The sequence below is a fragment of the Saccopteryx bilineata genome, chromosome 4 (assembly GCF_036850765.1).
Source record: "Saccopteryx bilineata isolate mSacBil1 chromosome 4, mSacBil1_pri_phased_curated, whole genome shotgun sequence".
Taxonomy (NCBI): domain Eukaryota; kingdom Metazoa; phylum Chordata; class Mammalia; order Chiroptera; family Emballonuridae; genus Saccopteryx; species Saccopteryx bilineata.
The window spans coordinates 55,434,237-55,450,547 of NC_089493.1; the positions used below are offsets into that span (position 1 = coordinate 55,434,237).

At 39.7% G+C, this 16,311-nt stretch overlaps 1 protein-coding gene across 7 annotated transcripts in view; it reads left to right on the forward strand.

Moving 5' to 3' along the window:
- Positions 1-16,311, forward strand: part of CSNK1G1 (casein kinase 1 gamma 1) — a 226,036-nt gene that overhangs the window by 106,732 nt on the left and 102,993 nt on the right. For all 7 annotated transcript variants that reach the window (XM_066273996.1, XM_066273997.1, XM_066273998.1 and 4 more), the window contains one exon: positions 11,048-11,117. In XM_066273996.1, coding sequence (XP_066130093.1) covers positions 11,048-11,117 — 70 coding nt within the window. The remainder of the gene's footprint in view (positions 1-11,047; positions 11,118-16,311) is intronic.

The following is a 16,311-nucleotide window of genomic DNA, read 5'->3' on the forward strand; positions in this document are numbered from 1 at the left end:
TTGATTCTCTGTTTGGATGACCAATCTAGAGCCGTCAGCGGTGTATTGAGGTCTCCAAGTATGATTGTATTTTTGTCAGTTTTTGTTTTAAGGTCAATAAGTAGCTGTCTTATATATTTTGATGCTCCTTGGTTTGGTGCATATATATTAAGAATTGTTATGTCTTCTTGATTCAGTGTCCCCTTAGCCATTATGAAATGGCCATTTTTGTCTCTGAGTACTTTTGCTGTCTTGTAATCAGCATTATCAGATATGAGTATTGCTACGCCTGCTTTTTTTGGATGTTATTTGCTTGGAGTATTGTTTTCCAGCCTTTCACTTTGAATTTGTTTTTATCCTTCTTACTTAGATGAGTTTCTTGTAGGCAGCATACAGTTGGATTTTCTTTTTTAATCCATTCTGCTACTCTGTGCCTTTTTATTGGTGAGTTTAATCCGTTTACATTTAGTGTAATTATTGACACTTGTGAGTTCCCTATTGCCAGTTTATAGATTGTTTTCTGTTAGTTTTGTGTCTTGTTTAATCCTTCTCTTTCATTTTTCTATCTTTTGTTTTTATTTGGTTGTATTCCATACATCTTTCCTCTGTTGCTATCTTTTTTAAATCATGTGCTTCTGTGGTGGTTTTTTCAATGGTGGTTACCTTTAAGTAATGAAAAAGGTTCCTACCCTGTTCATTGTAGTGCACTATTTTGTGAATACTTTTTGCACTCCATCATCCTTTGCTACTGTTAATCTCCATCCTCTCCTTTCCCTTTCTTTTTTTTTTCCAGTTTTTTAAAATTTATTTATTAAATTTAATACAGTGACATTGATAAATCAGAGTACATATGTTGAGAGAATACATCTCTAGATCATTTTGACATTCGATTGTGCTGTATACCCCTCCCCGAAAGTCAAATTGTCTTCTGTCACCATCTATCTGGTTTCCCGAAAGTCAAATTGTCTTCTGTCACCATCTATCTGGTTTTCTTTGTGCCCCTCCCCTCCCCCAACCCCTTTCTCCTTCTTTGCCCCATCCCCCCTCCCCACCCACCCCCACCTCTGTTGCCATCACATTCTTGTTCATGTCTCTGAGTCTCATTTTTATGTCCCTTCTATGTATGGATTCATATAGTTCTTAGTTTTTTTCTGATTTACTTATTTCACTCCGTATAATGTTATCAAGGTCCATCCATGTTATTGTAAATGATCCGATGTCATCATTTCTTATGGCTGAGTAGTATTTCATAGTATATATGTACCAAAGCTTTTTAATCCACTCGTCCTCTGACGGACACTTGGGCTGTTTCCAGATCTTCGCTATTGTGAACAATGTTGCCACAAACATGGGGGTGCATTTCCCCTTTTGGAGTCGTTCTATGGTGTTCTCTGGATATATTCCTAAAAGTGGGATAGCTGGGTCAAAAGGCAGTTCGATTTTCAGTTTTTTGAGGAATCTCCATACTGTTTTCCACAGTGGCTGCACCAGTCTGCATTCCCACCAGCAGTGCAGGAGGGTTCCCTTTTCTCCACATCCTCACCAGCATTTATTCTATGTTGTTTTGTTGATGAGCGCCATTCTGGCTGGTGTGAGGTGATATCTCATTGTGGTTTTAATTGGCATTTCTCTAATGATTAGTGATGTTGAGCATTTTTTCATATGCCTATTGGCCATCAGTATGTCCTCTTTGGAGAAGTGTCTATTCATCTCTTTTGCCCATTTTTGGATTGGATTGTTTGTCTTCCTGGTGTTGAGATTTACAAGTTCTTTATAAATTTTGGTTATTAACCCCTTATCAGACGTATTGTCAAATATGTTCTCCCATTGTGTAGTTTGTCTTTTTATTCTGTTCTTGTTGTCTTTAGCTGTGCAAAAGCTTTTAGTTTGATATAGTCCCATTTGTTTATCCTGTCTTTTATTTCCCTTGCCCGTGGAGATAAATCAGCAAATATATTGCTCCGAGAGATGTCGGAGAGCTTACTGCCTATGTTTTCTTCTAAGATGTTTATGGTTTCACGGCCTACATTTAAGTCTTTTATCCATTTTGATTTTTTTTTTTGAGTGGTGTAAGCTGGTGATCTAGTTTCATTTTTTTGGAGGTAGCTGTCCAATTTTCCCAACACCATTTGTTAAAGAGGCTGTTTTTACTCCATTGTATTTTCTTACCTCCTTTGTCAGATATTAGTTGTCCATAGAACTGTGGGTTTATTTCTGGGTTCTCTGTTCTGTTCCATTGATCTATATGCCTGTTCTTATGCCAGTACGAGGCTGTTTTGAGTACAATGGCCTTGTAGTATAACTTGATATCAGGAAGTATGATACCTCCCACTTTATTCTTCTTTTTTAAGATTGCTGAGGCTATTCATGTTCTTATTTGGTTCCATATAAATTTTTGGAATATGTGGTCTAGATCTTTGAAGTATGTCATTGGTATTTTAATTGGTATTGCATTGAATTTATAGATTGCTTTGGGTAAAATAGACATTTTAATGATGTTTATTCTTCCTAACCATGAGCACGGTATATGCTGCCACTTGTTTGTATCTTCCTTGATTTCTTTTATCAATGCTTTATAATTTTCCGAGTACAAGTCTTTAGTCTCCTTGGTTAAGTTTACTCCTAGATACTTAATTGTTTTGGTTGTAATTGTGAAAGGGATTGTTTCCTTAATTTCTCTTTCTGACTGTTCATTGTTGGCGTATAAAAATACCTCTGATTTTGAGTATTGATTTTATATCCTGCCACTTTGCTGAATTCATTTATCAGGTCCAGTAGTTTTTTCAAGCTGCCCGCGGCCCCTCCCCCAACGCTTGATTGTTAGCTTGAATGGCTGGGTGAGGTGCCCCGCCCACGGAGAGAAGCTCCGGAGTAGGGAAGATAGCTTTGGCGCCCTTCCCGCTTGCCTTTCCGCTGGCGGCTGGGGTGCACTGGGCGTGCAGGAAAATGGGGCACTCTGGGTGTGCGGGCGAGTGGGGTGCTCTGGGCGCATGGGCGAGTGGGACGTTCAGGGCACTCGAGCGAATGGGGTGCTCTGGGCATGCCGGTGACTGGGGACGCTCGCTCGCAGTGTGTGGGCTACTGGGGACGCTTGCGGCGCAAGGGAGCTCGCTCTGCGACTGGACCACGGCACTGGATGCACGCGTGTGCGGGCGGTTTCTTACGGCACTGGGGTGGCTGCTCGCAGCGCTCAGGCTGTTCCTCCCCGAGTGTGGGTGGGCAGTTGCACGCGTGGGTTGACTCACCACGGGCTCACTCCCTCCTCGGCTTGAATGAAGTCCGTGTTGTAGTTAGCTTCCTCCACACCCTCAGCTCCGTCCGTCTCTCAGATTCAAGTGATAACAGCCCTTTCGCCTTCATTGTGTGTGGAACTCCGGAATGCTCCGAGGATAAATTTGTCTGTTTCTAGTTGATAAATTTGTTGAGATTTTGGGGAGATCTGTCGTACGCGCTGCTCACGGTGCCATTTCCATCAGATCCAGTAGTTTTTTGACTGAGACTTTAGGGTTTTCTATATACAATATCATATCATCTGCAAATAATGATAGTTTTACTACTTCTTTTCCAACTTGAATGCCTCCCCCTTTCTTTTTGTTGTTGTCACAGTTTAAATTTGGTTTTATTGTGTTCTTCTTGGAGATTTTACTTGTGGCTTTGTTTTTTTTTTGTTCTTTTTATCTGATTGGAGAACCCCCTTTAGTAATTCCTGGAGTGGGGGTTTTCTGATGATAAATTCCCTCATCTTTTCTGTATCTGTGAATGTTTTTATTTCTCCTTCATATTTGAAGGATAGCTTTGATTGGTATAGTATTTGTGGCTGAAAGTTCCTCTCTTTCAGGACTTTAAATATTGGGGTCCACTCTCTTATAGCTTGTAGAGTTTCTGTTGAGAAATCTGATGATAATCTAATGGGCCTTCCTTTATATATTGTATTCTTCTTTTCCCTGGCTGCCTTAAGAATTTTTTTTTGCCCTTGGTTTGTGCCAATTTCATTATGATGTGCCTTGGAGTAGGTTTGTTGGGGTTAAGAAAACTCGTAGTTCTGTTTGTTTCTTGAATTTGAGGCTTTAGCTCTTTCCACAGGCTTGGGAAGTTCTCATCTATTATTTGTTCGAGTATGTTCTCCATTCCATTTTCTCTCTCTTCTCCCTCTGATATACCTATTATTCTTATGTTGTTCTTTTTGATGGAGTCAGATAATTCCTGTAGGGCTATCTCATTTTTTTAAATTTTTGAGTCTCTTTCTTCTTCTCTCTGTTGTGCCTCAAGTTGCTTGTCTTCTATTTCGATTTTCTCTTCCTTAATGGCATCTGAGGGTGGTTTTGTTGATAATATTAATGAGATTTAATAAAGAATCAAAAGTTAAAAAAATAAAAATAAAAAATAAAAAAGTTTTTTTTTTTAATTAATAATTAAATAAAGAAAAATAAAATTAGCCTGACCTGTGGTGGCGCAGTGGATAAAGTGTCAACCTGGAAACGCTGAGGTTGCTGGTTCAAAACCCTGGGCTTGCCTGGTCAAGGCACATATGGGAGTTGATGCTTTCTGCTCCTCCCCCCTTCTCTCTCTCTCTCTCTCTCCCCTCTCTATAATGAATAAATAAAATCTTTTAAAAAAATTAAAATTAAAAAAAAGAAATTATTCCCCCCCTTCTTTTTTCCTCTCCTCCCCTCTCCCCTCTTTCTTGAGAATATCTTGTGGTGAACTGTGAATTATATTGTACTAAATAGAACAAACAATGCCTGTAATGGAGTGCCTGAATTGGGGAGAAGTAATAAAGGGGCAAAAAAAAATAAGGAAAAAAGGGGTATGGGCCCACAAAAAGCTAATAAGGAAAAAATTTGGGTCAAGAATAAAATGATTTGCTTTTACGTGTTGGTTGACTAAGAGTTATGATGGGAGGAATAAGAGGGAAACAGGAAAATGGGGGGACAAATTAAAAAGTTACTATTGTATTTAGTGGAACAAGAACTAAATAAAATGGATAGCCAGGGATGGGAGCACTGCTAGTGAGTTAAAAAGATGCAGTAAAAAGCCCCCAAAATGCCACAAACATAAGTTTGAGCCCCAGATAAGATAATTTGTTTGTTATTGAGGTTTGAATGAGAGGAGACGTAAAGGAGAAAGGAAGAAACTAATATAGAGGGAGAAAACAAAGAGAGAGAGAGAAAAAAAAGAGGGAACCACTAAAAGAAGAAAGAAGAAAAAAGAAAAAAGAGGAGAGAGAGAGAGAGAGTTAAGGGTTTTGGAGTGCAACCCTTATAGAGAGAAAGGAAGAGGAAAGAAAAGATAATGGGAGCTGTAACACTTATGGGTAGTGTAGTTCAAGGAGAGGAGAGAGTAAGACCGGCAGAGAGTTAAACGACCAAATTGGAGGAGGAAAAAAAAAGAAATCAAGAATGAAGATAAGAGAAACAAACAAACAAATATAATAAAATGGGATAGGTTATAAAGTCTGCGGATTATTCTTGATTTGGAGAGGTTATCTTCTTGCTTTTTCTTTTCTCTCCCTCTTCCTGGTCGGTGACTCTGTACCCCGGGTTCTGCCCCTTTGGCACGCTCAGGTAGAGGTTTGCAGTTGATAAGTCTCTATGGCGATGTCATGTATTGTGCTTCAGTCTCGTTGGCAGTTGAGGCTCATAAGCATTTATAGGCTCCGACAGCGAGAGAGTCCATGTTCCTGGAGCCTCTCTCCTAGTCTTTCCTTCCTCAGTTAGTAGCCTGATAAACCAGCTCTGGGGTTGCTGCTGCCTCTGCCTGGATAGTAAGAGGCTCAAAGAGCTGGCAACTCCCCACTCTATTCCCACTCAGTACAGGGCTCTGGGTAAGGCTCAGTCAGTCAGAGCTGCTAGCATAATCAGGCGGGGCTTCCGCCCACTCAAAGACCTCGGGCTCTGCCACTCTGTCTAGTAATTCGGGCGGGCGCCCACTCCTGAGGTGCTCGGAGGAATCTCTCGCCTACTCTCTGTGCGCAATGACCAGGATATCAGGCCAGCCGCCTCACCCTGTGAGTGAAAGTCCCGCCCGCTCGGAAAAGTTGCAGCGTTGGAATTGGCTCTCACTCCCTCCCCGTGCGCAGCTTTTTCAGGGCGCAGGGGCAGCCCGGAGATTCCGCTTTCGGCCCACACATAGGCCCCTGACTCTGCCTATCTGTGGGGTAACACAAGCGCCCACTGCTGAGGCACTCAGAGGAATCTCTCGCCCACTATCTGCGCACTCTGACCAGGAGATCGGGGAAAATGGCTGCCCCACTTGTCTTTCTTTGTCTGGGTTTGTTGCGAGTTTTAGCTTGTATTGACTGGGTTGCCAGAGGCACAATTTTTCCTCAGCTTGGATCTCCATGCCACAGCCTGGTTCGGCCGTTTGTGCCACAGCCTGTATCTATTCACCCCCTTTGCCCACCTCAGTTTCTATATTTTCAGTTCCCAGTGAAAGCAGCCCCGTTTAGGTTAGTGAGGAAAGCGGAGCATTTCTTACTCCCTATTTCCATCGGGGTTTGATTATATATTTAGCCAATTTTTCGCTCGCCCATACCTTCGGGTGTATTGCAAAACATCTGGAGGCTCCAAGGATAGGTTTTTCTGTTTCTGGTTGAAGATCTTGTTGAGTTTTGGGGGAGATTTATCGGTATCGCTTCCTACCGCGCCATTACTCTGATGTCATCCCTACATATCTTTTTATATATATTCCCTACCATGAAGCCAGCATTAATTATCAAGGGAAGCTGTGGAATCTCCTTCCTTTCAGCCTTCCTTTCTTTTTTAAAAGATTTTATTTGTTGATTTTAAAGAGAGGAGAGGCCCTGGCCGGTTGGCTCAGCGGTAGAGCGTTGGCCTGGCGTGCAGGAGTCCTGGGTTCAATTCCCATCCAGGGCACACAGGAGAGGTGCCCATTTGCTTCTCCACCCCTTCCCCTCTCCTTCTTCTCTGTCTCTCTCTTCCCCTCCCGCAGCGAGGCTCCATTGGATCAAAGATGGCTTGGGTGCTGGGGATGGCTCTGTGGCCTCTGCCTCAGGCGCTAGAATGGCTCTGGACGCAACAGCGATGCCCCAGAGGGGCAAAGCATCGCCCCCTGGTGGGCGTGCCGGGTGGATCCCAGTCGTGCGCATGCAGGAGTCTGTCTGACTGCCTCCCTGTTTCCAGCTTCGGAAAAATGAAAAAAAAAAAAAAGGAGAAAGCGATAGAGAAAAGGAGGGGAAGAGTGGGAAGCATAGTACTTGCTTCTTATATGTGCCTTGACTGGGCAAGCCCAATTTTCCAACCAGCAACCTCAGTGTACCAAGTCCACTGTGCTACCACAGGTCAGGCCCTTTGATACTATCTTAAAAATAGGTTAAGTGCCTGACCAGTGGTGGCGCAGTGAATAGAGCATCGACTTGGGACGCTGAGGACCCAGGATTGAAACCCCAGGTCGTTGGCTTGAGCACAGACCTACCAGCTTGAGCATGGGGTCGCCAGCTTGAGCATAGGATCAGAGACATGATACCAAGGTCACTGGCTTGAGCAAGGGGTCACTGGCCCAACTGGAGCCCACCCAGTCAAGGCACATATGGGATGCAATCAATGAACAACGAAAAGTGACACAACTACGAGTTGATGCTTCTCATCTCTCTCTTCAGGTCTGTCTCTCTCTAAAAAGTAAATAAAAAGGTTAAGTAACCATTTAACGGGGAAAGGACAGTTTTTCAAAAATTATGTGGGAAAACTGGATATCCACATGTAGTGAAGTTGGATCCTTACCTTCCTTACCCTTAGACCATCTACAAAAATTAGCTCAAATTGAATGAAAGACCTAAACATAAGAGCTAAAACTACATTTAAACCTCCTAAAAGAAAACTTCAGGGAAAAACTTCATGACATTGGATTTGGGAATGATTTCTTGGTTATCACACAGAAAGGACAACAAGACAAGATATACAGATAAGTTGGACTTGATAAAATTAATATTTTTTTGTACCTCAGGTCTCTGAACAGAGTGAAAAGGCAACCTGTAAAGTGGGAGAAAATAGTTGAAAATCTTATAAACGATAAGGAATTAGTATCTAGATTTACCTTTTTAACCATTTTTAAGGGTACAGTTCAGTGGTATTAAATACATTCACATTGTTAGCACCCATCTCTAGAACTTTTTTATCTTCCTCAGCTAAAATCCTGTACCCATTAAACACTAACTCCCCATTTCCTCTGCCACCAGTTCCTGGAAGCCACCTCAACTTTCTGTCTCTATGAATTTGACTACTCCATAAGTGTGACTAACTTATTTCATTTTGTATGATGTCCTTAAGGTTCGTCCAAGTTATAGCATGTGTCAGAATGTCCTTGTTACAACTAAATCGTATTTCATCTTTCACTTGAAACCAAATATACACACCTTTTAAAATTTTTATTTATTGATTTTAGGGAGAGAGAGAAAAGCATCAATTTATTGTTCCACTTAGTTGTACATTTGTTGGTTGTTTCTTGTATGTGCCTTAACAGGGATCGAACCTGCAATTTTCATTATGTTGTTTCAACCAACTGAGCTACCTGGCCAGGGCTACTTGCATTTTGTTTATCCATTCATTCGCTGATAGATACTTGGGTTGCTTCTACCTTTTGACTATTATAAATAATGCTGCTATGAATTTGGGTGTAGAAATATCAATTTGAGTCCTGATTTTTTTGGTAAATATATAGAACTGAGATTGTGGATCATATGGTAATTCCATGTTTAATTTTTTTGAGAAGTTGCCACACTGTTTTCCACAGTAGCTGCACCATATTATATTCACACCAGCAATGCACAAGGATTCCGGTTTCTCCATATTATTACCAATACTTGTTATTTTCTGTGGTTTTGATAATAGCCATTCTAATGGGTATGCAGATATATCCTTTAGGGTAATGTTTGATTTCTTTTTACCTAGTTGCCTGGTATACTTCAATTCAGAATAATTAACCAGGTAATTCTTGAAGTTTGGTATAGAGCAAAATGTGGTAGTTTGTCTACTTTATCTTCTCTTCAGGATCTTTAGAAAACTCAATCTTTGAAAACTTGAACACCGTATTGATTATGTATTTTAATTACATTTATAATCTAATTCTCTTAAATGTAAAATGAAATAAACAATTTTTTTTCTTCAGCATTATGTATAATATTGAAACTGAAAGCAATCTAAGTGTCCAAAAGTTATTGTTTGTGTGTGTGTATGTGTACATACAGACAGACAGAGGAGTATTGTAGCCATTAAAAATAATATATTCCCTGACCAGTTGGCTCAATGGTAGAGCATTAACTCAGCATGTGGAAGACCCAGGTTCGATTCCCAGTCAGGGCACACAGGAGAAGTGCCCATCTACTTCTCCACCCTTCTCCTTCTCCTTTCTCTCTCTCTTCTCTTCCTGTAGCCAAGGCTCCATTGGCCCGGGCACTGAGAATGGCTCCATGGCTTCCACCTCAAGTGCTAGAATAGCTCTGGTTGCAATGGAGCAATGCCCCAAATGGGCAGAGCATCGCCCCCTAGTGGGTTTGTCAGGTGGATCTTGGTCGGGCACATGTGGGAGTCTGTCTCTCTGCCTCCTCACTTCTCCCTACAGAAAAAAACCCAAGTAATTAAAAAAAAAAAAAAAAAAAGAATACACAGCCTGACTGGTGTTGGTGTAGTGGATATAGCATCAACCTGTCAACCTAGGGTTGTAGATTTGAAGACCTGAGCTCACTGGCTTGAGCACGGGCTCATGGAGCATGAGGTCAGGCTCACCAGTTTGAGCATGGGTTCCTAGCTAAAGCGTGGGGTCATTAACATGATCCCAAGGTCACTAGCTTGAGCCCAAAGATCACTGGCTTGAGCAAGGGGTCACTGGCTTGGCTGGAGCCCCCAGTCAAGGTACATATGAGAAGCAATCAGTGAACAACTAAAGTGCCACACTATGAGTTGATATTTTTTATCTCTCCCTTTCTGTCTCTCTCAAATAAATAAATAAATAATGTACAGCTTTACTTACTGCATGGAAAGATGTCATTCTCACATTGCTGAATTTAAGGGCACATTACAAAATAACACACATAGCATGATTTTATTTATTTAAAAAGTGTTTTAGTCTATTTATATATTAAGTATATATAAATAAATATTTGGAAAGACATTCACCAAAATCTTAATAGTGCTTCTCTATAAAGTGTTAGATGCTCATTTTTAGCCTCTTCCTAATTTTTCTGTACTTGGAATATTTTTTCTGAACAAATATAATTTTTTAAAAAAATAATAAAACTATTTATTACCCCAAATTTATAATAAAACAATCAGGAAATACATGCTGGCAGTTAATTAAAAGGTTTGACGTCGATGTTCCAGGAGAATACATATCAGAGAACACTTTATGATGAGGGAGAGCTATCTTTGAAAGATAGCACATACAGAGTATATTTATTTATTTTAATTTATTTACTGATTTTAGAGAGAAGAAGGGGGAGAGAGAGACAAAAATATTGATCTGTTCTTGTATGTGCTCTAACCAGGGATTGAACCTGCAACCTTGATATATCAGGACTATGCTCTAACCAACCAAGTTACAGTATTTGGCCAGAGCTAAGAGTAGTTTTATTTAAATATCTATGGAAAGAATTATATGTAAATCAGTTTCATCTCCCTCCTACTATGATTTCAGAGAGAAATTGTGGAAAGAAAATGATATCTTATATGGATATCATCTCTAAAATATTAAGTAGTCTTCTAAGTGAAAAAGGTGAAGGATTAAGAAGTACAAATTGGTAGTTACAAAATAGTCACTGGGATGTCAAGTACAGCATAGGGAATATAGTCAGTAATACAGTAATAACTATATGGTGTCAGGTGGGTACAAGATTTAGCAGGATAATCATTTAGTTATATAATGTCTAATCACTGGGTTGTACACCTGAAACTAACATAACGTATGTCAGCTGTAATGGAAAAATAAAAAATTACTTAGAGTCAAAAAAATAAAAATAAATATTAAGTGGTCTTAGCTCTGGTTTATGCTTAAAACCTAGAAGTAGAAAAATTCTACTTGTCCACATCTAATCACAATATCTCTTTTTGGCTTTCAGGAACCAATAAAATCACGAGCTCCACAGCTTCATTTAGAGTACAGATTTTATAAACAGCTTGGCAGTGCAGGTAAGTCAAATCTATTTTCTTTATTTTCTAACATACAGCTTAATAGAAGCCCTAAAAATACACACGTTTTCTTGATTACTTTACTCATACCAGACCATATATCTCCTCTTCTTGCTAGGCAGATAAGTAAACATAGTCAACTAAAAAGCTACTTGCTTTTTGGCTCCTGGAGGAGTAGTTGTGTTAATTGGGGACATGTGGTATTATTACTGTGCCTGTAAACCAACTTTTGAATGCTTTCACCTGCCTGAAATACACATGGTATGGAGTTTTGTTTTTTGGTAGTTTACTCATTCTCTTTCTATTTCTTTATGTATACCAAATGAAAGGAGTAGTGGTTGGTGATTTGCAAGCTATATTTTGCCATATTAAGACTAGTATATTTAAGTTTTAAAGATATATTATAAATACACATTCTAAAATACTGTAATGCTGTCATTTAATTCATTGTTCTCATTAATTTGTAAGAGTTATCTGTATAATTGTGATAATTTATGGCCTTTGAGGATTTTTTTTTTTAAGTGAGAGGAGGAGAGATAGTGAGACACACTCCCACATGTGCGCTGACAGGGATCTACCTGGCAGCCCCCATCTGGGGCTGATGCTCAAATCCACCAAGCTCTCTTCAGCACCCAGTATCTCTTCTGACAATCATCTAAGAGTCATAAAACCTTTTAGGTCTTATGTGAAGGTCAGTGGTGATTTCTGACATCTTTTCTGCTTTGTGAGGTGGTCCACTAAGACTTTTAATATTCTTGCTGCAGCTAACGTGGTAGCCACAAGATTTTCCAACCTAGGAAGAGCTTAAGATCTCCGTTCTTCCCAGTGTTAGAGTTGCTTAACAATTGATCATACATCTCTGCTTAACTACTTCTACCTATAGAGTTTATTGTTCTTTAAGGTCATTCATTGTTGGAAATCCCAAGGCATCAGAAGTTCTTCAGATTTGGGCCAAAATTTGCCTTTTTAAAATTTTCATGGAGCACTGTTGAACCCTGTGTTACCAACTGAGAGGCATTTGTCAAAATTATTATATACTCTCTCCTCTACCACTCACCTCCAGGTCTTGTTTTAAGCCACGTGCCTTCACTTCTTCAGTCTTTTTGCAAAATGTGATTTATAAATACGTGCTATCGTTGCTCCTCTAGCAAGCATGAATATGTGTGTGCGCGTGTGAAAGCAAACGCACTGTATACACAATCACTTCTAGTTTCGTTATGTCCTCCTTAAATGAGCTTCATAAAACAGCACCAGTAACTCTGAATATGGAGACAATGGGATTATCATCCTTGATCTGGACACAATATTTCTTTTAATTTAGAGTAGTTGTTTTAACAGCCATTCCACATAATTGACTTTTATGATTATATAGAGTTTTACTTAGCTGAAACCTTTACATATTTTTTATATAAGCTTCCATCAACCAAGGCTTTCTGCATTTTATGGTTAAAAATTGATTTTGAGCACCTAAACCTCTTGTTAGATGCCATGTTATTTTATCCCATTATTACTAATACTGGGATATTTTTCAATCCTGATTCTGTTACTAATTATTATGTATTGACTAGTTTTATTTATTTATTTAATTTTTTTTTTAAGCAAGAGAGAGACAGAGGGACAAATAGAGACAGATAGGCAGGAAGAGAGATGAGAAGCATTAATTCTTTGTTGTAGCACCTTAGTTGTTCACTGATTGCTTTCTCATATGTGCCTTGACGGGGAAGCTACAGCTGAGCCAGTGACCTCTTGTTCAAGCCAGTGACCTTGCACTTCAATCCAGAGACTGTGGGGTCACGTCTGTGATCCACTCTCAAGCCAGTGACCCTGCGCTCAAGCTGGTGAGCCCATGCTCAAGCCAGATGAACCTGCTCTCAAGCCAGATGAGCCTGCACTCAAGCCGGTGACCTCTGCGTCCCAGGCAAATGCTTTATTCACTGCGCTGCTGCCTGGTCAGGCTGACTGGTTTTTAATTGTAATTGCATACTCTCTCACCCATAAGACTATAAGCTCCTTAAGAACAGGGCTTGTACCTTCTTCACCCTTGTGTCTCAGTTGTCAAGGTCCAACATTGTTCTTTCACATAGTAGGCAGTTTGAAATTATTTTGGTGACAGAAGTTAGGATGATTTGTAAGCATACCTTTTTCGATTTTTGCCAAGTTATTAATAAAAATAGTTTCTAGAAAAAAGGAAATTTATTTTCAAAGTAGTTAAGTTGACAAGAAAGTAGACAAGATTTCAGCATGTCTCATAAATGTGATCACAAACACTAGAACTTCTTTTTTTTTTGTATTTTTCCGAAGCTGGAAACGGGGAGGCAGTCAGACAGACTCCCGCATGCGCCTGACTGGGATCCACACAATACGCCCACCAGGGGGCAATGCTCTGCCCATCCGAGGCGTTGCTCTGTTGCGACCAGAGCCACTCTAGCGCCTGGGGCAGAGGCCATGGAGCCATCCTCAGTGCCTGGGCTGTCTTTTGCTCCAATGGAGCCTCGGCTGCATGAGGGGAAGAGAGAGACAGAGAGGAAGGAGAGGGGGAGGGGTGGAGAAGCAGATGGGCACCTCTCCTGTGTGCCCTGGCCGGGAATCGAACCCGGGACTTCCGCACGCCAGGCCAATGCTCTACCACTGAGCAAACCGGCCAAGACCTAACACTAGAACTTCTAACATAAAATCACAAGGATTTCTCTCCCCATTTTTCTAGAGTGAGTTCTCAGCTGCGAATGTGACTTATCTCATCAGTAGTTAATGCTTGAGCAGCCAGAACACATACCATATTTTCTCATGTATAAGACATACTGATTTCAAAAAATTGGGGATCTAAAAACTGGGTGTGTCTTATACAGTGGTTGTAGATTTTTTACTTGCATTTCCCACTTTTTCACGCTTGTTTTGCGCTCATTGTTGTAGATGAACAAAACTTGAGTTCAGTAACTTTATGTAATACTTTCCCCCACCAAATTTTGGGCCCCAAAATTAAGGTGCCTCCTATACATGGGAATATCTTATACTTGGGAAAATAGAACCAAGGTGATATTGTGGCATTGTAAATAAATGGCACACAGTTAATCAAAATAATATGATTGTTGTTTTTACTCATTAGTGCTTTGTCATTATTCAGTACAGCCCAGTGATTCGCAAAATATTGGGTATTATAACATGGAATATTTAAAGGAAAAAGCTTATTGTGACTTAGGTTCATTGAAGAAATTAATCATTTTTCCTTCAACAATAAATGGATGGAAATTTTGGAGAAATGAATGAGGAAATTTTGGAAAAATGAGTGATTATGAATTTGAAGAATCCTGCTGTTGCTATTGTGACCTGAGTTTGAGACTTGACATTCCTGTGTTTGCTTGGAAAGATGACCATTTCTTCCTGAAGTACTTAGATCTTAACTATTATGTTGGTGTTTTGACCCCTTAATTCCCTAACCAAGTGATCTGGAAATTCATATCAGTTTTCTACTCATGTGGAGCTAGAACAAAAGTGGTAGCACTGGATGTTTATGAACATGGTTTAAGTTGGAGATCTTGCTGATTGCCTCTTTTCCTTGTTTGATCTCTAACTCCTTCCATTCTATTCCCTTCTATCCCCTTCCATCCCATCCCATCCCATTCCATTCTATCCACACTATTCTATAGTGGGCAGTGATACTTGAAGCTTTGTTTGCTGATTATAGCTTTGCCATCAAGAGTTTTATGGCCAGTGGCTCAGTGGATAGAGTATCAGCCCGGCATATGGATATCCTGGGTTCAATTCCTGGTCAGGGAACACAGAAGTAGTGACCATATGCTCCTCCCCTCCTTCTCTTCTTGCAGCCAGTGGCTCAGTAGGATTGAGTGTAGTCCCGGTTGCTGACAATAGCTCTAATCCATTGGTGCTAAAAATAGCTCTGTACTCAAGCATCAGCCTCAGATGGGGTTGCTGGGTGGATCCAAGATGGGGTGCTTGTGGGACTCTGCCTCACTCACTATGTCCCCTCTTCTTGCCTGAAAAAAAAAGAAGAGTTTTAAGACCTGATTATTTACTATGAAGGTTATATCTCAAGATAATCAAGAAAGTAAAGGGGGACTTGAGGGCCTTGAAACTGAGAATGAAGATCTTGATCTTCTTAATAGCTATCATTTTTTTCTTTTCTTGATTTATTGTAGAAACAAATTATAAAATATTAAAGATATTTTGAAAGGAAATGATCCATGCCTCTTACCATCCTAATGCAGCTACACTTTATTTGACTATTTCTCTCCTTTTCATATGCAGATATAGTTAATCTCACTCAGTTCACATGCAGCAGCATGTTATTTTTTCACTTAGCATTGTAACATTTGTTATGATGCAGGAGAATCTCCATGTTTCTAATCATTGTATAATATCCCATTAGCTTCAAAGATCTTAATTTAGGCACCCATTTTCTGTTGTTAAATATTTAGATTACTTTTATTTGAGGTCATTCTTTTTCCTTTTTGATTTCTGATACTTGAATATTATGACTCAAAACTTTTCATTCATGTGTTCTCTCATTTATTCCCACTTATATTATATAGTGGTGATCTTTCAGATGTTCAGAGAACTATTAAATGATAGAGTCAGTTTATTCCATATGATTCTAGAGCAAAAATTATTGAAATAAATCACAAAAGATAAATTTTGGCTTTGTATAACAATTAGAACAGTGTGAAACTAATCTAGATATCATCACTGTGGATCTGGATAAATAAATGATAATATATTTATACCATGGAATTAACTGTTAAAAAGAAGGTAGAATGCTATATACTTACGGAAAGATACCTCAACACATTTTTAAGTGAAAAAGTTTACAAAACAGTATAGCATGATTGTAATCGTATAGCATAAGAAATATATATATAATATATAATACAGATGTGCCTGCATGAGCATAGAAAATATCTGAGTGGATATACCTAAAATTTAGTAATGATTACCTCGGAAGAGTGTGAGTAGAAATGGGAAGCAGTGTCACTCTTACATTTGACTTTAATTCTTTAGTATTTTGCCTTTTTTTTTTGCCCTGACCATTATTATTATAACTAATTTTATTTATTTATTTATTTATGTATTTTTCTGAAGCTGGAAACAGGGAGAGACAGTCAGACAGACTCCCGCATGCGCCCGACCGGGATCCACCCGGCACGCCCACCAGGGGCGATGCTCTGCCCCCGGGGTGTCG